Raw genomic sequence first — 24,545 nt, 5'->3', positions numbered from 1 at the left:
TTACCTTTGAGTCCTTAAATGCCTTTGATGGCATTTAATACATAGTATGCAGTCAGCAAACATTTGAATTAATAAACATTTACTGTTAAACTTATTTGTAAATCCTCTTTTTTTGTTTTTTTGATTAATGGGTTTAGAAGATTACCGTAGAGGGTATGCATGCTGTTTTATTTCAGGAAAAAAATATATTTTTTTCTTTAAGTAATAGAAATAATTAAGAGATAGCAATCGATTAATACTTTGATAATGGCTCTCTGACTCTTTTCCAAATAGTAAACAAAATGAATTTGATCATAACTTAAGGAGGAGAAAAAAATACTTTATGATTTTATTGCTGGTGCTTAAAGAATACACTTGAGGTTGGTGATTAGAAAGAAGAGTGGCTTAGTGTTACGCCTAGTCTACACAGTACCTTTTTACAGCTTCCAGGTGATTTATGAATATAACTATTTTAAATTGCAACATAGTTGCTTTCTGGCAGTAATCTTTGTATCCTACCTTTCTAATTCTGGGAATTTTAACTACTCTCTTCACTGGAGAGGATGAAGTTAACTAAAAAGAAAAGAGTGATTTAAAAGGTTGAGGTTCATTTAAGTTTTAGGTTTTTGGTGGTTTTAAGACATCTTAACGTATGTTTAATTAAGTGAGTAATTCTACCTATCCCATTAAAATGAAGGCATTATACATTGTTTTTATGTGTTTGAAGCTCCCAAAAGTTTAATTTTTATACATTTGGAGGTAGTGATATATGGTTTCCCTCATTTTAGTTATTTCTTTCTACACACTGTATGTATAAAACACTGTATTAGATGTTAAGAAAGAGAAAAAATGTGTAAAGAGGGCTCCTGAGTTGATAAGACTTTTAAGGTGTAGCAGGGGGATGTACATATACACATACACACATGTATATACCCTACAGTGTAGCTAAGGTGTAGTGTTGGTGGTATATAATAAGACTTAAGGAAGTTATTCAAAAGTTGCAGGGGCATGGGAAGAGGTCATCCAAAGACTATTGAGTATAGATTTCATGGAAAAGCAACCACCCTAAGAAGGTGATGTGCACGGTTTTAAAATTCAGCAAGATGATGGTAATAATAACTTTCCTTAGATTGTCAAGCAGAATAGTATGATTGTAAACTATATTGCAATTTAATTACATGATTTGTGATAAACTGGCCAGACTCTGTCTATTATAAGGAATTTTGAGCTTAAAGAATCAATAAATTAAATAACTGGTTTATTTTATATCAACTAGAGATTTTATCTTAGATAATTTTTAAGCTGAGAATACAAATAGTGGGACATTCTGAGGAAGTGTAGTGTTTTAGGTATAGTATATAGTGTCAATATTCCAGTATTGTAGAACTTTCAGTAGTTCTGAAATATCTGGGGGAGTAGAGAGCTCTGAAAATTCTTGCTGCAAAAGAATATTGAATTCTATAAATTTGTTCTTGATGGTAATAATGTTTTGCAAGGTTACAAAATGTTTTTTCCCCATGCAGAATGTATGTATACAATTTACCTGTTTTAGGTATACAACTCAGTGATTTTTAATAAATTTACGGAGTTGTGCAGCCATTACCACAGTCCAGTTTTAGAACATGCATTACTACCTAGCATGCATATATGTGACTTCTGCTAAAGGACTTTTTACAAAAATATGTATCTGGTTTTATGGTAGAAGTCAATATGAAAATAACATCTGCTTTAGAGAAATGTGCTGGAATATATTTGTTTTAAGAAATAGAAGGAGTACTTGTAGTTATAGACCCTTTGAAAAACCTAATGGCTTTAAGACCAGTGAATTTGGTTGCTATGCAAAGCACTGTATAAATAATAAAGTACTAAGTATGATAGTATCAACGAATAAAGAGCTCTACTTCCAGACAGACTCTGGAGGGCAGAAAACTGACCTTTGTTATCCTTATGGTAGCTTTGAAACATTTTCTTCTCTACTTTTGCTTTTGTCTTCATTTATTTACTTAAGTTGTATTAAGTGTTGTAATTCTCCAGATAACTGGAATATGAAATGCTTTTGATGTTTTGAAAAGGTCTGTCAGTCCCAGCTGGACTAGGTCCCGGAGCTCTTGGTCCTCTCGCAATCACCTCCTCTGCCGTCACTGGAAGGATGGCCATTCCTGGGGCTGGTGGTATACCGGGAAATTCTGTTCTACTTGTCACCAATCTTAATCCTGATGTGAGTTGAAAAGTATTATATGTAAAAAGTCTTTCAGGAGGAGGTATTGTAGCTTCTGACCTAGAGTTAAATTCAATGAAAATGTTTATTTTAAGAATTTTTATTAAAATTCATCACTAGTATATATAGAAGCAGCATGTAAAAAGTCAGTGCTTTGAACAAGTAAACTTACTTAAAATTTTTACTTAGACACTGATATTTTGTGTTATCCTTTTCAAACAGCTTATTACACCACATGGACTTTTTATCCTATTTGGTAAGTAAATTTTTTTGTTGTTGTTTTTTATATTATCTATGATGTGAATTGAGCATATTGCATCATTCAGTAATATTTATTACTGCTATGTGCCTACTAGTGTGTTTGACACTGAGGATAGAATAGCAAGGAAGACAGTAAGTGATTACAGTTACAACAAAATTTTATAAAAAGGGAAATAGAGATTGTAATAGGAACATACAGCTAGGAGACCTAACCTAGCTGAGGGAATCAAAGATGATGTACCAGTAGAAATGATAGTTAAGCTGACTTGTGAAAAATGAGGACACATTAGCCAGGCAGAAAGGGAGGGCAAATGTCCTTTCACAGATAGTAGCAGTGAGAGACAGAACTCGTGGAACATAGAAATGAAGGAAGCTCAATGAAGAGTGTAAGGGAGAGACATGTTGAAGCTGGGCAGATGGATAGGGGCAAGGTCATTAAGAGCTTTATAAGCTATATTAAAGAGCTTCGTTTTTAACTTAAGAACAGTGGGAATCCATTGACTAGTTTTAAACAGGAGAGAGGCATAATGAGATGTTGATTATAAAAATAATCCCCTAACTTTCCAATAGTGTGCCTCTCAGTTAAAAAAAATATTTAGCCAGGTACTCCTAATCTATATATGATTAATTATTCATAAATTTCATCCATCTTTTACTATAGTCTTTAGTATAATATGTACAAACAAATGTAAGAGCAATGAAGTGATATTTAATATTTTAAAGATTTTTCATATGACACTTTTTAAAATAAAAATCTATTAACATTTAGTGAGAAGTATGATTTAATATGCTTCATTATTTTCAAAAACCTTTTTCATTTTGGTTCAGTATCCCACGAACTGATTCTAAATTCACTTTATTTTAGTACTTGATCTTAATGGTTGTCATAAATGAAAAAGATACCTCATAAAGATATGCAAGGGAATCCTCTGGCGGTCCAGTGGTTAGGACTCAGTGCTTTCACTGCCAGATCCCAAGTTCAGTCCCTGGTCTGGGAACTGAGAATCCTGCAAGCTGCGTGGGCACGGCCAAAAATAGGTGATTTGAATGGAAGTGTTTCATTGTTGCTGTACTAAATAATTATGATACTAATTTTTCAGTCTAATCCACTAAATTTTGTTGTACTTTATCTAGAAAAGTTCCATTTTTCCTCTTGTTAAATTAGTTGATCTTGAAAACTGTTAACATTAGCATAATGGGGTTAAAACTCTTCATGTGGAAGAATTTTTAAGAGGATGGAAAATTGTTTCAAATTTTTTGAGTGGGTAATAGGTTTTTTTGTTTTGTTTGCGGTACGCAGGCCTCTCAGTGTTGTGGCCTCTCCCGTTGTGGAGCACAGGCTCCGGACGCGCAGGCTCAGCAGCCATGGCTTACGGGCCCAGCCGCTCTGCGGCATGTGGGATCTTCCCGGACCGGGGCACGAACCCATTTCCCCCGCATCGGCAGGCGGACTCTCAACCAGTGTGCCACCAGGGAAGCCCGGCAATAGGTTTTTGTAACAGCGTTTTGTTTGTTTTTTGCGGTACGCGGGCCTCTCACTGTTGTGGCCTCTCCCGTTGCGGAGCACAGGCTCCGGACGCTCAGGCTCAGCGACCATGGCTCACGGGCCCAGCCGCTCCGCGGCATGTGGGCTCTTCCCGGACCGGGGCACAAACGCGTGTCCCCTGCATTGGCAGGCGGACTCCCAACCACTGCGCCACCAGGGAAGCCCTTAACAGCGTTTTTGAGATATAATTTACAGCCATTACAATTCTCTGACTTCAGATGTACAACTCAGTGATTTTTAGTAAATTTATAGAGTTGTGCAGCCATTACCACAGTCCAATTTTAGAATATCTCTGTCAGCCCACAGAGAAACATTATACTCATTTGCAGTTACTGTAAAAGTTTTTATTCATGACACATTTATGTAATTTTCATTAACAAAATCATTTATTAATGCTAAATGTTCATGTCTCTTTAATAGCCAGAGCACATTTCTTTCCAAAAGTAGTTAATTTCTCACTCATTTAGAAAAATATCACCCTCAGCTTGAAGAACAAATTGTGTGTTATTTTTTACAGAGTATCTATTTCAGCCACTTGTCATTTCTGAAAAGGGCAGCAAATTTGGAATACTTGTCTTTTTTTTTTTTAATTTTAAAACTACCATTCATCTCTTCAGTTTAGTTGCTCTTAGGGGCTTGCCCACAAGATAACCAATACTCCTTTGTGTGCCTTGAAGATTGTCATAGTCATTCTCTCATCCTATTACAAAGTATGGTAATGATGCTACTGTTTAAAGATCTTATTTTTATGATATTGGTGAAACCCTGTTCCACATAAATTGCAATATATATTAATACACTAAATTTTAAAAAATGAGAGAATGCCCTTCATATTGTAGAAACTTCTGTATATAATTTCTTCTATATGTTGAAAATTAGTAAAATGCAGTTTTTCATACTGGTTTATATAAACAAATCAGTACAAGTAAAAGTTTATTTTCCTCCCACACCCCAGTGAATCATTTTGCCTGCTTTTGGGGATGTGGGACCCACTTTGGGGAACACTAGCATAGAAAAAATGGATGTAATGAGATCAGTTAGGAGGCTATGATGATAGTCCAGATGTGAATTGGTGATAATAGGTTTGATGGTAGTGAGGATGGGAAGAAGTGGACAAATGTGAGAGATATTTAGGCCATAGAATCAGTGAGTGCTGGTAGTTGACTGGATGTGTAAGTGTCTAAGGAAAGGGGTAAGTCAAAAGATGACTCCCAGATGTCTGACTGGAGCAAATATGTGCATGATGGCACTGTTTATCAACAGAGTTCGTGAACACAGGAGGGTGCAGGAAAGAGCAGGTGAATCAGTTGAAGTGTTTATGGGACATCCAGGTGAAAGGGGGTACTAGATTAATAAATCTGGAACATAGAAGAGATTACAAATTTGGGAGCATTTGTATGAAATTGCCCAGGGAAAGCATATAGTATGAGAAAAGAAGCTTTCTTTAAATATATTAGTAAAGTTAATTGAACATTACACAATCAGCATTAAAAAATTGTTTTGTTTTGTCTTTTTAATTAGGAGTATATGGTGATGTACATCGAGTGAAGATAATGTTTAATAAGAAAGAAAATGCATTGGTTCAGATGGCAGATGCAAATCAAGCTCAGCTAGGTACTAATGATTAATAATAATAATGATAACCTGCCCCTTTTGTATGTGAATTTTCCTATAAAATAAACTTATGGCTAGTAGGAAGAGTACCTCCTTATGTTAATATCTCTATTATTATTTGGATCTGCTTATATTTTAAGATTTTAAAATATTTATTATTCTTTGAAGTTCATTTATCTATTTGAATATATTGTTGATGTTTAGAGCTTTGACTCTAGGGTTTTTCCATTAGCTTTAAACTAATAAACATGACTTGTTTTCTTTCATTTTATTTGTTTGTTTGCTTATTTATTTTCCTTTCAAATTAAGTTTTCTAGAACTGTTGCATGGCATAACAGTTTGGGAATACTTCATAATGATGGTTCAAGAAAGTGTCATTCTACAATCTCACCGTTTATAGTGGCTGTTGAAATATTATTACTCAGATTTTTTATTATAAAAAGCTTTACTTGGGATTAGAAATAGATAGCCAGTGGGAAGCAGCCACATAGCACAGGGAGATCAGCTTGGTGCTTTGTGACCACCTAGAGGGGTGGGATAGGGAGGGTGGGAACGAGACACAAGAGGGAGGAGACATGGGGATATATGTATAGTATAGCTGATTCACTTTGTTATACAGCAGAAACTAACACACCGTTGTAAAGCAGTTATACTCCAATAAAGATGTTAAAAAAAAATTTACTTGAGATTAAACTAATTTATTCAATAATCATTTCCTGAACATGTGGTATGTTTCAGGCATTCTGGAACTTTCTAGCACTCTGCTAGGAAAATAGTTACTTTTCGTTGTATTGCTTTTCTTTCATTACAGAAAAACAGTCATTTAATACATTTTCGTATATAAGAGTTTTTAAATTTAAAACCATTTTTAAGCCCTCAAACTGACAGTATAATTTTTAAATGACTAAATAAAAAGAATTATGATAGACAGTTTTACAGAGACTCTATCTTAGTACCCAGACTTTCCTTATTTTCTTCTTATGCACCAGCAATGAACCATCTGAGTGGTCAGAGACTTTATGGGAAAGTGCTTCGTGCTACACTGTCCAAACATCAAGCAGTTCAGCTTCCTCGAGAGGGACAAGAAGACCAAGGTCTGACTAAGGATTTTAGCAATAGTCCTTTGCATCGCTTTAAAAAGCCTGGCTCTAAAAACTTCCAGAATATTTTTCCACCATCAGCTACTCTGCATCTTTCCAACATCCCGTATGTATCTAATTAGTTACTATTCATTTAGATGATTAATAATCTACAGTATATGGTTTGGGGAGGTAAAAACTGAAATTATTCTAACGTAGCAGTTGTCCTATTCACTAGTATCTCGTAAGATGATTTATTTGCCATAATGTCTTAAGAAGTTTATCTCTAACCATACACTATGAAAGTGAAAGATAGCAATGTTTTAAATTTTTCTTTCCAAACAGAGAATTAGCGCCTGTTAACTTTCAGTTATAGAATGGCAAAAATCTGTGCAGAAATATTCCACTGGTGTATACTTGTTCATCCTTTTGTATAAGTAAAGACCCTTTAGTGTCCAGCATAGCAAAATCAAATAATTTATGTATCTAAGAATTTGGTAAAACTGAATTCTCTATTTTTTACCTACAAGCTGCAAAGCCATATATATATCTAAAAGCTAAAAATTTTCTTGTAACCACTCTGTATTTAACCAGTGTTGTAGCAGACTTGTTCTTTAGTCATCATCTAACTTAGAGATCGACAAACTATAGCCTATGGTCCAAATCCATCTGTTTTGTAAGGCCCATGATCTAAGATTGGTTTTTACATTTTCAAGTGGTTACGGAAAAACAAAAGAAAAAATTTTTGTGATTTGAGAAAATTACATAAAATTAAAATTTCACCTTCCATAAATAAAGTTTCATGGAACACAACCACATTTATTCATTTATGTATTAGCTATAGCTGCTTTTGAGCTATAACAACAAAGCTGAATAGTTACAACAGAGGCTATATGGCCATCAGAGCCTAAGAAATTTACTGTATGGGCCTTTATAGAAAGCACCTGGCAACCCCAGTTTTAATTCTTGAAATCCTTGACGTACAAAGGGGACTGTGTTGGGCTTTCTCTAGTTGTGGTGAGCAGGGGCTGCTCTTTGTCGCATTGTGCGGGCTTCTCATTGCAGTGGCTTGTTTGTGGCAGAGTGCGGGCCCAGTAGTTGTGGTACATGGGCTTAGTTGCTCCGCGGCATGTGGGATCTTCCCAGACCAGGGCTTGAACCTGTGTCCCCTGCATTGGCAGGCGGACTCTTAACCACTGCGCCACCAGGGAAGTCCCAAGTTGGCAATTTTATATAACTTAATCTAATACATGAAGAGGGATAAGCTTTGGGAAGGAAGGGTAAAAGCTGTGGGGTATAGTTGTGTGCGAGCACCTGTGTGAAAAGTTAAAGACTGAGGGAATGGAGAAGGGTACATTACTGGAATATTTCTGAGAATGAGAATGGGATTTGAATAGGAAGAGAAAATAATTATTCAAAATGCTGTTGAATGCCCAGGCTCCTAGCTAGTCTCCAATTAGACTATATGGAGAAACCTTGAATCCGAATTGGGCAATGGCTCAAACCTCATGCCAGCCAGGCAACTGGAAGAGTCACTTGAGAAAAAAAATCTAGAAATTTAGCACCTCATCACTACAGAGTCAGGGAGAGAGGCAACATATTTAAATACTAAAGCAGGCTCCCTCTTAAGTACATTTATCCAGGAGCTGGTCTCAAGTTGCAACCTGCATTGGACATGTAGGTAGAAGAGAGAAAAGACGTTAATACTTTTTTTAACCATCTGCCAAGCCTGGGCACTGTGCTGGTGTTTTACGTGTGTTACCTCATTTAATCTCCATAATCTTCTTTTAAAATTGTGGTTAAATACATGACCTAAGTTTTACCATTTTAACCGTTTTTGAGTGTACGTTCACATTAAGTACATTCATAGTGTGCAACCATCACTTATATCCATCTGCGGATCCTTGTCATCATCTCAGACTGAAGCTCTGTACCCATTAAACAGTATCTCCTCGTTTCTCTCTAACCCCAGTGCCTGGTAACCACTATTCTACATTCTGTCTCTAGCAATTTATCCATAATAACATTTGGAGTAAAGGTCATTAGTTTCGTTTTAACAATGAAAGTGAGAGACTCAGATTAAGTAACTTAAGAGTGACATACCAGGTGAATGAAAAATAGAATGTGAACTTATATCTGTCTCCTTACAGAGCCAATTATTGTTCTATAACACCCTCCTTGCTGGGAGTTGTGAGATGAGGAAGAGTCTGCTTTTAGTCAGTTGACTCTCATGTGATAGACCACTGTATTAGTTATCTACTGCTGCGTAATAGATCACCCCAAAACTTAACAGCTTAACACAATAGTAGATGTTCATTATCTCAAACTGTTACTGTAAATCAGGAATCCAGAAGTGGCTTAGCTGGGTGGTTTTGGCTGAATCTCTCATAAGGTTGCATCTGAAGGCTTAACTGGGGCTAGAGAATCCACTTCCAAAGTGGCTCACCATATACTTAGTTGTTGACAGGAGGCCTCAGTTCCTTGCCACAAGGAGCTCTCCATAGGGCTGCTGATTGTCCACGTGAAATAGCAGCTGGTTTCTTCCAAAGCTAGTGATTCAAGAGAGGGCAAGGTGGAAATTGCAGTGTCTCTCAGCCTCAGAAGTCACATGTGTCATATCTACAATACCCTGAGGGTTACAGAGGACATCCTTATTAGATATGGGAGGGGAGTACCAAAAGTGTGAATACTAGGAGGCAAGAGTAGTTGGGGGCTATCTTAGAACCTGGTTACCACATACACATGTTCATAATTACCCTGAAAGTAATTGAAAATCTACTGGCCTAGTAGTGGAAAACACTGGACCATAGAAGACAAGTCAGAGCTAGGGAAGTATCTTTGGAAGTGCTAGAGTTAATTGTGGGTAATAATCCCATTGAAAGAATAAATATAGAAAGATTTTCTTGTTCTTTATATACTGCCCATGTCCTGTGCAAAAGATTTGAGGCAAAATTCCATCATTTGAGAACATGTATGCATCAACCTTGAACATCTTTCAGGGCACTTGCAAATCATGTCTTCATTGCGTGGCTTTATGCTCTTTGAAATGTGAAAATTCTGGAGACTTGATGATTTCAGGAGTTAATCTTTGCATCATTTAAAAATTAGGGATAAGATAGTTGACTCTCTCTGTAATGTTTTCACAGCCCCTCTGTTACAGTAGATGATCTGAAGAACCTTTTCACAGACGCCGGATGTTCAGTGAAGGCTTTTAAATTCTTTCAGTAAGTCCATGTTTTTAAGAAATACATTAACATTATTTAATATGATCTGTAAATGTTTAAGGTAGTTTAATGAAGTCTTCTAGGTCTGGGGAAGAGGTTTGTAGGCAAAATTAATTCTATATGCTTTTTCTATTTCTTCTACCGTTTTCAGGAAAGATCGCAAAATGGCACTCATTCAGTTGGGATCTGTGGAAGAAGCAATCCAGGCTCTCATTGAACTTCATAACCATGACCTTGGAGAAAATCACCACCTCAGAGTTTCCTTCTCAAAATCTACAATCTAACTTTTCTGTGAATTTTTCTCCTAAGACTGGACCATAATTTTAGTAAAACCCTTCAGACATAGACTGAAGCAGCTCAAGACCAATTCTGCCTCTTTCACAAAAATAACTCTTCCTGAGTTTGATATTCAAGTATATTCAAAAAATCATGGGATGTTCTCTTTTCCCTTAAACCCTCTGCCAATACGTCACCAGAGGCGTGTTTTTCCTGTCCCATAGTTTCTAAAATGAAAATAATCTTCAGGAAAAAAGAATCAGGAAAAAATTTTTTTTCAATAATTTAATTCCCTATATAAAATTGGATTTCAAGAGGATGGTCTTTCTTTTCGTTTGGGTCCAGATCAGCCTTATACAACATTTCTAAACTCCTTTGTACTTTGAAAAATTTAAACATATAGACTTTTAAAATTACTTGACATAAGTAATTTAAATTACCTACAACCAAGATTTTAACTGTATGATTCAGAAGTTTGACTCCTCTAGAAAACTGTGTTCCTTTATAAGTTACATCAGTTATTTGGCATATACTGATACTTACTATACATAAACAAATTGGGTTGTATTGGAAGCAAATTTATAAATCTGCGTGTTTCTTTCACTTTTTTTTTCCACTGTAAGACACTCCTTTGCATATCTTTAACTTTTTAAGACTATTTGGAGAATGAAGTGTCTCAACTGTCTCCAGGGAAATTAAGTGGAATCTAACCAGGATCTATTAAGATGTCAGAATAATTAATAATTTTATTAGGAAAAAACATGTTTTAAATTTCAAAATGACACTTGCCGAATAATATAATATGATCTTGGAAAATTTAAAAAGAAAAATAATCCTACTTATAAACTACTTTTTTATAGTTGTTTTCAGAAAAAAGTTTACAGTCTTAAGGAAAATATTCAGGTCTATCATATGGTTTGACAGATTTTTTAAAAGTTATTTTTGGTAAAGTCTTCTTTTAGAAAAAAATCAATCTCAAGGGTTTTTTGTACCACTATAATCTCTAATACTTATTCAGAATTACTGTGTATTTGCTTAATTTCCTATTATGTGCCTTATTATGTGCTTATGATATAATAGGTTAGACTTTTATCTAAGTATCTTGAAAGCTATATCGTGGGCTTGGTGAGCATTTGTTTTTTCTTTCCCTGTTTTGGTAAGAATTTTAAAGTTTTTTTCATTGCAATTTTAAGTGATTTTCAATAACTACTAGTTTCTATTCAAATTTTTGGTGCTTTGGTGTAGAGATGGGGTGAGGAAGGGTTAAATGGTTTGGGGAATAACTCAGTGCACACCTGTAGGCCTCTTCATGTTGTGACCAATAGTGGTCATTGCCAGTTATAGCATACCAATTTGGGGCTATAACATGCAGTCTCAGTTCTGGATCTTGTCTGATCTTTATCACCCATTAGAATTTGTCTCAGGATTACTTGGTTTTTGTCATATACTCGTGAGAACTTGCTTTTCTTTGTTAATGTAACTTCATTACTGAGTGCCCACATATATGGAGTATGAGAAGGTGGATTCTTTCTCATACTCTGTCCCTCTTTTTAGTTGAATGTGAGAGTACATTTTAATGTTGCTTCAGTGATTGTATAATGTAAAATTGTTTCTTTTTAGTTAGATACTTTGCTTTTGTTAATTCCTTCAGTGCTTGATCGGATTTTTTTAAAGCAGAATTTGTTAAAAGGGTCATTTTTGTCCACCCCTTTTACACTTTTCAGATTCTCAGAGTGGTTCATCTCACCTTTTAAAAGAATATCTCAATTTCTTTGCTATATTCCAGCCATTAATTTGAACACAGGAAGAAATTTTATAAAAAATTGGAGACTACAAAAGATAATTGTTAAAAAGCAGAATTCACTCAACACTGAGCAACAATTAGTTATTAGAATACAAAGGAGGACACTATATTGAGATCTTTCAAATGGATCAATTTTACTATTGGCTGATAGGTATAATCATTTATCTAATTTTTATTTTTTTCACTTATGAAATATATTTTTACCAAAACACTGAGTAAGAGGGAAGGGGGAAAAAACGATTTCTTTAAGAAATCTCCCCAAATTGCTTCATTTTTTTCCTTCCATACAGGCACTATTATAATTTTCAGTGGCATGTTAAATTGGTTTTTTTTTAGTTAGGAATTACTGTGTAGTTTTAATTCATGATTCCTATAACAGTCAGTGTAAGTGTAGCAGAAGTGTAGCAGAAGGGAGATCACAATGGTATTGAATGTAATTTTGAAGTAGGGAATGGCCTTCATATTTGAGAGAGAACATTTGAATCCTTTTCAGGGATTTGTGCGCGCGCGTGTGTGTGTGTGTATAGATAAGTGTATATACATACATACACTTTTCTAGTGTTGTACATACATATGCACATTACATACATCTTAATTTATTGACAAAGAACATTAATCAAATTAAGATTTGGAAAAGGTGAGATATTCTTGTTTAAAATAGTGTGTTTGCAACCATCAATTTGTGTCTAAAATTAGCTGTAGCACATGGATGTTGTCCATATTGGGCTATTTGCTCTTTGAATTATAGAGGTCTACAGTATTTGTGTTGGTATAGTTTCTGTAAAAAGATTTTAAAATATCAGGGCAGTGGAAAAACTAGATCTTTGTATTTTTTGCTTTGGCATGCATGTAGTTGATATCTTCTGAGCAATGTTTATTTTTGCTGTTGAGCTGTCATAGTATCCTATTTTTAAGTTTATTTACTTAATTTTAAGGAGTATTGTCTTATTTTTGGAGGTGTCTGACTTTGACACAAAGTATGTATATTCAGGACTTTATTAAAAAATAGCAGTACATGTTTAACAGTAGCAATTTATGCCAAAAAGTTCTACTTTGAGATTTAAATAACTTGCATAGCAGTAAATTGTTTTTCCTGTGAGATACAAATAGAAAAATAACCTTAATAATTTGATAACTTACAGGAGAGTATCAGAATTACCCAACAGCTCCTGCAGAATGCCATAAATTCGTTATTTAAGGCTAAATATTGTTATGTTAATTTGTAGTAATGTTTCTGATTTGTTGAAAGTTGCAAATCTCACAGTTTTTAGAGACGCAATTTTTGCCTGCCTATTCCTTATGGAAGCAATGCCTTTTTTTGGCTCCACCTAGGATGGTGATTATAGGTTCTGCTTCAGTTGATTAAAAGTAACTCTCATGAATGTCTCTGATCAGTTTTATATAAACTTTTGAAAGCTTCCATGTCATTAGGCAGCAGAGGTTATACATTTATATTAACATGTAATTCCTCTTCGGTTTCCACTAAGTATTTTTGGACAAAAGATGACAAGCTCAAAAGTATGTATCCCCCCCCCCCCACCCAGTGAGTCACTTAAAAGCCCTGTTTGCCAAACTATCAGCCTATCTCTTAGAAAACCTAGTGTGTACTGCTATTTTTAAAACCAAAAAGACAGCATGACTATGCGTAAAAGCATTTTTCTTAACTTTTCCTTTGTCTTGATCTGTTGTTAACAAGAATAAAACTGCCAGACTTAAAATATTCTACTGTTGTGCTAAAAGAAATACAATTTAGATTGCACAGAACTTTTTCTTTAAAGAAAATATAACTCAGCTGTCTTTTAAGAGCTGTGTTATTGTCTACAAGACTATTTGCAGTCTTTTTTCAGAGCAAATTTTAACAGCTAGTTGTGAATGATTTAAAAAATAGAAAATTACTAAAATATTAGTTTTGGGGGTTTTATAGAGGGAGAAAAACAAAACAGGACCAAAGGTTATGTGCCTTCTTCAGTAGTCTTAATTGATCTTTTCTTCCTATTTGAGACTAAGGTAGTATCAGTATTCTGGTTTTCAGGAAATACATACTATAGTTTTAAAAGAATGTTGTCCCACACACCATCCGTTCAAGCAAACAGTTGTAACTGTAAAATGAAGTCTCAGTTACACTTTTTGCCTTCATCACATAATATTCATTATATAGCATTGTGCAGGTCCAAGAACAGAGCTGCTCGTAATCTTTGTGGTAGTCATCTTAGTTTCTGTAACCAGAGGCATATGTTCCAGAGAACAGGGATATTTTTCTGGTCCAGTGACCTTGGTGATAATAGTCATGATTGAAAGCTGCTCATGGCAAGCTTAAATCAGCACTGTAAACAGATTTTTGTTGTTGTTGTTACATTATTTTTAGTTCTTGAATCTATGTAGTAGTTGTAATAACAAATATTTAAATAGCTATTTTTGATGTCATTAAAAAAAATCATACTCTAGCCTTTTTTCCCCCTTACCATTGTTACTCAGATCTTTAAAAAATTCATCCCACATCCAAAAAGTACTAATTATAAAGACTGCTGACCAAGCAAAGTTTTGCATCAAAATGTCACCTCATTGCTCTGACCAAAGACTGACTGTTCTGGTTTTGACTCCTTTCTGTTAAGCATTTCTTTTCCCAAGCTCCTTTCTGAAAGAAGATCCAGTGCAAAGCGGCCTTTACTTTCTATTTCCTATCGGCGAATAGACTACTTAGAGAAAATGGGAGTTTAAATATGAACAGAATGGATTAGGACAACATAGGTTTTATGGGCATTTTCAGTACTGTATTTAAGAAAAAAAAAAAAATAGCACAGCTAGGAGCCTCTGACATTGTCTCGTGTTTTATGTGGTCTGTTCATAAAATTCCCTTTTTTAGTTTATAAGAATGTTCATCTAACAGAAGAAAATGCTGTAAATATTTGTAACAACATTTTTTAAAACCAGGCCGAAAAAGAAAAAAAAACGGTTTTTGGGAACAAGTTAACATATAAAGTGGTTTTATATAAAACATCAGTTGTCTTGTATATTTTGATAAGCAGCAGTACCAGCTTTCATTTGTAACACAGTTTGTGGCATTGGAAGAAAAGGATTCTGTGATTACTGAAGTGAATTATGTTATAAATGCAAAGAGAAGATAAAATATTAAAAAACATATTTTCTAAGTGCGTAGTGCATGGTTAATTCAAGCTTCTGTACACTACAATATATTCCATTTTTGTTTGTGTATTTGCTGACTATTACTTGATATCTCTAATCTCTTTCCTAACAAGTATAGCATTGTAGCATGCCTTTTAATAAATGTCATGACATCTGTACTCTCTTAAAAATATTTCTGTGTTCTTGTCTGTACTTTGGGTTTCCCCTTGTCTTACCTGTAATTCTAATGATGTCATATTTTCTTTGTCATAGCCATCCATCTAAACTTGTTATAGTGAGAGCATAGCAAGCACATATTCATACCACTTTAAAAACTGAAAAACCTTAAGTGTACTAATCACCTCTCTTTTACTTAAGGAACAGTTCTCATTTTGAGAAACAGAATGCTTTTCTAACCGTCCTACAAATAGCTTCTTCAGTGGCACACCCCCTTTGTACAAGTACATGTTGGCACATTTGCATGAGTGATGTCTTTCGCTCTCTTTCTGTGCATCTCTCTCTCTCTTTCTCTCTCTCTCTCTCTCTCTCTCTCACACACACACACACACACACACACACACACACACACTATATGTGCAATGCCAAAGAAGAGTTGGAACATTTTTCCAGTTCAGTTTTTGACTTCCCTAGGGATGAGTATACATAAATTTTGAGACATTTTGAGGTGTGATCTCACACCAAGTTTGTGTTTTTTTTGATGGAAGGGTAACACAGTTACCAGCTGCCTATATATTGCTTTTCCATAGGCAAATGTTTTATTTCTAGGTTCTTTAAAGCGTTATTGGATTGTAGGAGTCTAAGCAGTCATTTATTTTAATCTTTTATTCTAGGATCTTTTTTTTTAATGTTTATTTATTTGACTGCGTAGGGTCTTAGTTGCCACGTGTGGGATCTTTCCTTGTGGTTTGTGGGCTCTTTGTTGCTGCGTGCGGGCTTCTCTAGTTGCAGCACATGGGCTTCTCTCTAGTTGTGGTGCACAGGCTCTAGAGCACACGGGCTCAGTAGTTGTGGCACGCGGGCTTAGTTGCCCCGCAGCATGTGGGATCTTAGTTCCCTGACCAGGGATCGAACCCTTGGATTCATTGGAAGGCGGTTTCTTAACCACTGGACCACGAGAGAAGTCCCTATTCTAGGATATTTTTGCAAGTGGGAATTTTTTCTTTGGGGGGGTGGGATTTATTTTTAATGGAATAGAAAACTAGGTAACTACTGCTGATCTTTGCTGGCTCATCTAAAATCTATTGTCTCCGTGAATGTAACTAGATCAATTTTTTTTTTAAGATCTAGAGGCATTTTTATCAGGAAAAGATAAAATAGCCCTATGGCCAAATAGGTTTTTATAAACTTGCTTGACCATGAAATGCTTATTTACAGCAGAGGCTTGTAACCATCATTAACAGTCACAAAGTCTTGAGTATAAATGGATCTAAGAGGCTACCCAGTTCAATTTCCACCTTTTAAAGATGAGTGGCTCAGAAAAGGAAGTGACTTGCCCAAGGCCACATGCCAGTTAATGGCATAGTCTGGACTAGAACCCAGGTCTCCTTAACATTATCCAGTACTCTCCATTGCACCCTGATGTTGCAGTTCTGCCCTGCCAAGTGTTGTGAGGGTCGTGTTCTTGAAGGTCTGTACATGGGGTTGGGGCGTTACTCTTCTGAGAACTGCCAAAACCAATTTAAAGGCATTGCATAAGTGCTGGGGGTGTTTTTTCTGCTGAAGAGTAAAAATGCCTACCTACTTCTGAAAACTTTAAAAATGTAATTTCAAGTTGCAAATTTGAGAAAGCTAACTCTTAAAAAAGTAGTTACTACAGTATATGTATTAGTTTGCTAGTGCTGACATAATAAAGTACCACAGACTGGGCAGCTTCAACAACAGAAATGTGTTTTCTTACAGTTCTAGAGGTTAGAAGTCCAAGATCAAGGTGTCACCAGGGTTGATTTCTTCCGAGACCTCTTTCCTTGACTTGTAGGTGGCCATCTTCTCCCAGTACCTTCACATGATCTTCCCTCTGTATGTGTCTGTATCCTAATCTCTTTTTATAAGGACACCATTCATATTGGATTAGGGCCCACCCATCTGATCTCAGTTTACCTCAGTTACCTCTTTATAGGCTATATCTCCAAATACAGTTACATTCTGAGATACTGGGGTTTAGGACTTCAACAGAAGAATTTTGACGGGATGTAATTCAGCGCTTAACACTGTTTAGTGAAAATTATTCCTTCAGTTCACCAAGTACTGATTGTACCAGAACTGAGCTTTGTGCTGGGAAAGATAATGAAAGGTTAGGGATATGGTGATTTACCTTTTAGAACTGTGTAATCTAGTGGAAATGTCAGCCTAAATCCATAAATCAAGTAGTCTTCAACTCTTTCCTTCAATGGAAAGCCCCCCAAATGGATCATAAGGCCTCCCTCTAGGCCATTCTAACCAGAATACACATGGCTAAAGCTATCCTACAGCTAATTATGAATATGTAGGAACACATACCCTGCAATAATTATTTCTAAGAAATGTCATTTCAGAGCAATGATCATTTCTAAGACATATGCCATTACTTGAAGAACAGTTGCAGAAATAAGAGGATACTGTCAAACAAGCTGTACCCAATTTTTAATGCCCAACATTTGTAGGTAATTAAACTGGGATGCTATGTTAGGAATAGTTAGTTAAAAGTATTAAACCCACTTTGTTTACTGTTTGTGTGATCCTACATCAATGATTTTTTTTCTATTGTCTACTTCCAATGGAAATTCTTCACTATATGTTTCTATCAAAACAATTTATGTTGAACTTATAAAATTCTATAACAGTTTTCTTAGAATTAGTGCATTTGTAATCACTGGGTTCAGATGTAGAACTCCTACCTCTGCTATTATAAAAAAGTATAATTGAGTAGGAAAAGTTAATGAGTGTAATGTTCCATGAAGATCCCTTTATCTATTTTCTTTCATTTCTATGTTTGTTCTAAGGACATAGGGTAACAGGAAAAACTCCTTGGTTTTGTTGGAATAAATTGCCCACAGTTCAGTTAAGTAAGCACCTATATCCTTGTTCTATGCCTAAAATTATGGAATTATCTAAGTCCTTGATCCTACAGAAAACAAATGTCAAATTCTAACCTGTTAAGAGATTGTCTTTAGCCAAATGAAAGCCAGTATTATATGTTAGACAAAGTACACGTTAGGGCAACAGGCACTATGAGAGAGAAAGAAATTTCATAACGATGTATTTTTATAGTGGAATACTTTATACAAGTGAACACAATAAAGCTACATAAAACCTACAGGGAAGAATCTCACAGATGTGATGTTGAACAAAGGAAGCCATACACAGAAGAAAGTGTAATGTATAATTCTATTTACATCAAGTTCAGAAATAGGGTAGTGGTTACCTTTGGGAAGGAGGTAATTGAGGGCTTGAGGAGAGGTTTCTGGTTTGTGGTTAATGTTTTATTTCTTAACCTTTGTACCAGTTACCCAGGAGTGTTTACTTTCTGATAATTCATTGAGCTTGTACACTTAGGATTTGTGCATTTATCTGTGTATTATACTTCAATTAAAAGGATTTTGAAAAATGATTGTAATTGAGCGAGGAACTGTAAACCATTCTCCTAGCTTCTTAAATCAGCTGATTATTCTACTCAGTAAGTAAGGCCATGTTATAAAGTACTCAAGATACCATGCACTGAGTTTCATCATGGCACTCTGCTGCATATCTGTATATTGCATTTCTCTGACCATGGCATACCTATGGGAAAAATGTTTCTCTGACAAAACAAAAATCACACCGTGTTTTCAAGTAAATTTTATCATTTTGAGTGGTTTTACACTCCACTAGCTTCAGAAAAGATTTCATTAATACATTTTAGTTTTGTTTTTGCAAATACAAGCCTGATCTGGTAGGTTGTTTGATATCTAACCCCTTATGCATTTCCATCAAGAAAAGCCAGAAAAACCTACCTAGCTCTCTGGCATCCTACGAGGAGACTTTATACAAAAGGCTTAGCAGAACTTCTTGGCATTAAGAATCTTATCTTAAATATATACTAGTTAGTATAGTAGGATGGAGCCCCATGTTCCCAATACACAACTACAACTAGTGGCAACTCTTGTTTCATCTGCTCTTCATCCACTCCCTGGATTATTTTGAAACAAATCCTAGTCTTCATATAATTTCATCTCTAAATATTTCAGTATTTATAAATCCATACATTGCAATTGTTGATACAGTCTTTTAATATATAGCTTTCCTTTCCATCCTTTTTTTTCCCTTGCAACTTATTTGTTGAAGAAATTGAGCTATTTTGTGAAAATTCTAACAATCTGGATTTCGCTGATAATGTCCCCATGATATTATTTCTTTAATAGGTCTCCCCACCTCAAATTTTCTCTAAATTGGGAGCTGCTTCTTTCCTTACCTCCTGCCTGCCTCCCTCTTTTTTTTTGGCAAGAATATTTCATAGATGGCACTGGGCACTTATATAATGTGTCTTTTCTTGTGATGGTAGTAGCCATTGCTGATCATTGCATAGGTCAATTAATATTTAGGGATGGCAGAATGGCAAAGTTCTATCTTTTTGTGTGATACATTTGGATTACTTCTATGTAATAAGAGAAACTTCCCAATATCAACTATTTGGTTACTCTGAGGTACAATATCTATAGGAAAGACAAGATAAACGCTTGATTCTTCCACTTGCCTGTTTTTGAAATAATTACTTTGCTTCCTATCATGCTTCAAAAATTAGTTTACCTTGGTTTTTTTTAAACTTGTGTTTTTATGAAAAATTTCAAACATTTTTAAAAGAAAGACTAGCACAATGAAACTCATGTTCCTGTCACCTAAATAATGCATTCATATTCAGTGTTTTATCTTCTATAACCATACTCATTCTGTCCTTCTACTTGGAAAATTATTGACTTAAATTCATTTTACACAGTAGTTTTCAAACTGGTTAAAAAGTTGTATATAATATTTAAAATTTTCTGCCTTGGGACTTGCCTGGTGGCGCAGTGGTTAAGAATCTGCCTGCCAGTGCAGGGGACACGGGTTTGAGCACTGGTCCAGGAAGATCCCATATGCCGCAGAGCAACTAAGCCCATGCGCCACAACTACTGAAGCCCACGTGCCTAGAGCCCGTGCTCCAAAACAAGAGAAGCCACTGCAGTGAGAAGCCTGCGTACTGCAATGAAGTGTGGCCCCAACCAACACAACTAGAGAAAGCCTGCTTGCAGAAGTGAAGACCCAGCGCAGCCATAAATAAATAAATATCCTTCTTTAGAAAAAATTTATGCCTAATTGGTAATTATAGCCATTTTTTAATTGCTGGTTGTTTCTGCTGTGCCTTTTTTTTTCCTTCAGTCATCTTGCCAGAAGAATTTTTAAGAACCTGCTTTTCACTTGTTTTGATCCCCCAAATAACTTTATTTTTTAGTTCATTAATTTCTTTTTAAATGCTGTCTTTGGATTTATTGATATGTTGTGGTTCTTCTGCAAAAGACTTTTGGTGTGTTAATCATAGCTGTCTGCTTTGATTGCCTTGTTTATCCTAATTTCCACTGCATATGTATCCCTTATGACAAAACAGTAAATATGGGCTTGAGAGTGAAATAAAACTAGGTAGGAATAAAAACTTACTTGAAAGAAAAAAGTTTAGGATTGTCCCAATGATTCTCTCTCTCCCATACCTTTTATTCCTGTACTGCCTTTGTGTAGGCTCATTTGATAGACAAATATGTTCACTGGAGGGTCCAAAGTAGTAAAAGTTATTCTAACCATGCCATCAAGTGTGTAAAGCACTGGTATGTCATTTCCTGCAGCATGATAATAGCTTACGAACTAATTCTAAAGAGTTTACCTGATTCATTGACAACTAGTGTTTCTAAACATCTCTGAATATGGTGCGGTGGCTCTCAGTCCCAGATTTTCCAGAACAGGCATAGAATCTCTCTATTTTCAGATCATGCTTCCAGTTTTTTGTTTTTTTCAAAAATATAGTTCTTAGAGCTACAGAAACAACTATTAAATAGTGTGCTTGGCATGTGACAAGGCAGCTCACTTCTAGACTAATCTATAAATTCTCACAAATAAAGGCAGAAAGATAAAAGAGATTACAGGGTTCTAATGATAACCCCTATTCACTAAGCAAGCATAGTCTCCTTAAATAAAGCACTCCTGCAGAGACCAGTATACAGTAGATTATCTGTTGAATAAATAAAGGTTTGCATTTCCTTACAGCTGGTAGGAGCTTCTGGTGGAAGCAGCCCCCATCCTTCACCCGTGAAGTAAAACTACTGAGACCACGATAGATAGAACCTTGGTGCTTCTGGTGACTTTGTAGACAGAAAACTGGTTATTACAGACCAATACTTTGTCTAAACCAAGCTGCCATTGAAATACACAGGGAGCTTGAGTGAATACTCACAGAAGGAGATGGGGGCCCTGCCTCAACCTGCAAAAACACCTACTCTCCACCTCCACTTTAGGGCTTTGGGAATTTGGTGACAAACTCCAACAAAGCGTATGTATTCACAGATTTCTACCCTTAACTGGAACTATTGCCTCTGAACTATCCATTTTCAGGGTAGCTATAACTTGTTCCATCATGACCCCTAAAAGCATAGATTTCCCAGATATTGTCAATCCGAAGGAAGCCAAAATATTCCCTTGCATAATGTATTAGTTTGCTAGAGCTGCCATTACAAAGTACCATAAACTGGGTAGCTTAAACAGCAGCAATCTATTTCCTCAAAGTTCTGGAAGTTAGATGTCTGAGATCAAAGTTGTCAGCAGGTTTGCTTTCTTCTCTGTGTGTGTCCTAATCTCTTATAAAGACACCAGTCATACTGGATTAGGGCCCACCCATGTGACCTCATTTTACCTCGGTTGCCTCTTTAAAGGCTCTGTCTCCAAATACGGTCACATTCTGAGGAACTGGGTGCTAGGACTTACAGAAGAATTTTGAGGGGACACGGTTCAGCCGATAGCACACATTTTTCCCTTAGGAGCTCGTGACCCTGCTAAGAATCTTCAGGACCTTAGGAGCAAGACTGAGAAAAGCTGTCTATTCTTTAATCTCATTGACTGGGGCCTGTGCTCTTTGTGCAGGAAAAAGAGAATTGAGATTGCAGATGTTTGAAAAGCAAAATTCTTAAATTGTTAAAAACATAAGTCTTATACCAAAGATAGCATGAGTTTAAGTTTTATTTAACTCATTAATGAAGGAGATGGCAGAATGACAGAGCTGGATAGAAAAGAATTAGAAGAACTAGGTTTTGGGCTTCCCTGGTGGCACAGTGGTTAAGAATCCGCCTGCCAATGCAGGAGTCGTGGGTTCAAGCCCTGGTCCAGGAAGATCCCACATGCTGCGGAGCAGCTAAGCCCGTGCACCACAGCTAGCGAGCCTGTGCTCTAGAGCCCGTGAGCCACAACTACTGAAGCCCGCGTGCCTAGAGCCTGAGCTCCGCAACTGGAGAAGCCACAACAACGAGAAGCCAGAGCACCACAGTGAAGAGTAGCCCCCGATCTCAGCAACTAGAGAAAGCCTGCACACAGCAACAAAGACACAATGCAGCCAAAAATAAATAAATAAAATAAATAAATAAAAAAGAAGAACTAGGTTTCATATAATTAGTGGGGAAAGGAATTCTGAAATGAGATTTCTAATTTAAATATAAAACCAGTTAATCTTCTGCAGGCAATTAAACCATATAACATTTGAGGTTCTCTTCTCTTCCAGATACTTGAGAAAAAACAAAACAAAACATCCTTAACAGTATTCTACAAGTTAACCTCTAACATTATAGGATTTTTAGTCACCTAATCATCATTTGGCATTATTTCAAAGTTTTATTTTTCTTGCACAAATAAAGTCATCACTCAGAATCTAACACATATTGTCATTTATCCTGAGTCTCCTTGAACAACTTTGCCAGCCATGGACCTTAAAAGACACAGTTCTAAAGATTGGCTTCTAGCATGACAGCATGAGGGGCTCTGCTGACCTGCTCCCCAGTAAGATTGGTGAAAATTTTAAAAAAAATTAAAAAGGTTTAAGGACTCTGGAAATGGTCCTAAAGATAAACACACAAAGAAACATGTATTCAAGAACATCTACAAAAACTTAGTAAGAAAGGTCAGAGTCTATGGTATTTGAACCAAGATGGCTTCCTCTCTCCCTGGTCCCAGCTCCCAGGCAGACAGCTGCAGCCAAGAACATCTCCCGGCACGCAGAGCATTTTCTTCCTGGGAGCTGCAGAACAACAGCTTTTCTCATCTTACCCGCAGCCATCTGTTGCTGAGACTAAGTCCTGAGTGTGGTCAAGAGGTGGGGGCTTTGTTCTTCCACCCAGCCCCTAATCATGGAGTGGAGGCTTGTTCTCAGATGGGGCATGTTGAGAATACTGGGGCCTGTCACTTTTGCCCTGGCTACATCAGGACAGACTTTACATGTCCATTTAAGGAGACTTGACTTTATCTTGCACACAGTGGAGAACCATGAAAGTGCTTTAACTTGTGTTGTCAGTATGGCAGCCACTGGTCACATGTGGCTTATTGAGCACTTGAAATGTGGCTAGTCCAAACTGAGAAGTGCTGTAAGTAGAAAATAGACCCTGGATTTGAAGACTTGGTACAAAAGAAAGAATGTTAAATATTTTATTAATAATGTTTTATATTTATTACGTGCTGAAATAATACTTTGGTATATTGTGTTAAATAAAATATATTGAAATTAATTTCATCTGTCTTTTAAAATGTGACTGCTAGAATGTTGCAAATTACATATGAGGTTCAAATTTGTGTCTTACAGTTATATTTCTATTGGACAGTGCTGCTTTAACTCACTGGATGAAGACAGAAGAAGGTCAAGAGCATGATTTCTGAATCCAGACTGTCTGGGTTCAGAAGAGCTGTGCAAAGATCCTGGGCAAATTTCTTAGTTTCTTGGTATATTAATTTGCTAAGGCTGCCATAACAAAATACAACAGACTGGGTGGTTTAAACGACAGAGGTTTATTTCCTTATAGTTCTGGAGGCTGGAAGTCCAGTATGAAGTTGTCAGCAAATTTGGTTTCTTGGGAGGCCTCTCCCCTGGCTTGCAGATGGCCATTTTCTTGCCGTGTCCTCACATGGCCTTTCCTCCGTGCTCATGCATCCCTGGTGCCTCTTCCTCTTCTAAGGATACCAGACATATTGGATTCGGGCCCCATTCTTATGACCTCATTTAACCTTAATTAACTCCTAAAGGCTTATCTCCAAATATACTCACATTGGAAGTTAGGGCTTCAACCTATGAATTTGGGGGGACACAATTCAGTCCATTACACTTGGCGTTTTGGTTGCCTCTCTATAAAATGGGGATGATGATAATACCTTTCTTATAAAATTGTTG

General features: G+C 36.1%; 1 protein-coding gene across 8 annotated transcripts in view; it reads left to right on the top strand.

The window, feature by feature from the left end:
* Nucleotides 1-15,317, top strand: part of PTBP3 (polypyrimidine tract binding protein 3) — a 101,366-nt gene extending 86,049 nt beyond the window's left edge. For 6 of the 8 annotated variants that reach the window (XM_073806417.1, XM_073806416.1, XM_073806415.1 and 3 more), the window contains 7 exons: nt 2,052-2,197; nt 2,420-2,453; nt 3,759-3,947; nt 5,526-5,618; nt 6,608-6,824; nt 9,844-9,921; nt 10,073-15,317. In XM_073806417.1, the coding sequence (XP_073662518.1) occupies nt 2,052-2,197; nt 2,420-2,453; nt 3,759-3,947; nt 5,526-5,618; nt 6,608-6,824; nt 9,844-9,921; nt 10,073-10,205 (890 nt within the window). In that variant the 3' untranslated portion in view covers nt 10,206-15,317. The remainder of the gene's footprint in view (nt 1-2,051; nt 2,198-2,419; nt 2,454-3,758; nt 3,948-5,525; nt 5,619-6,607; nt 6,825-9,843; nt 9,922-10,072) is intronic. The other 2 variants (XM_019946407.3, XM_019946406.3) reach the window with 1 other exon arrangement.
* Nucleotides 15,318-24,545: the final 9,228 nt, after the last annotated feature.

The sequence above is a fragment of the Tursiops truncatus genome, chromosome 6, assembly GCF_011762595.2.
Source record: "Tursiops truncatus isolate mTurTru1 chromosome 6, mTurTru1.mat.Y, whole genome shotgun sequence".
Taxonomy (NCBI): Eukaryota; Metazoa; Chordata; class Mammalia; order Artiodactyla; family Delphinidae; genus Tursiops; species Tursiops truncatus.
The sequence above is the reverse complement of the archived record's forward strand: the minus strand, read 5'-3'. Positions and strand labels throughout refer to the sequence as shown.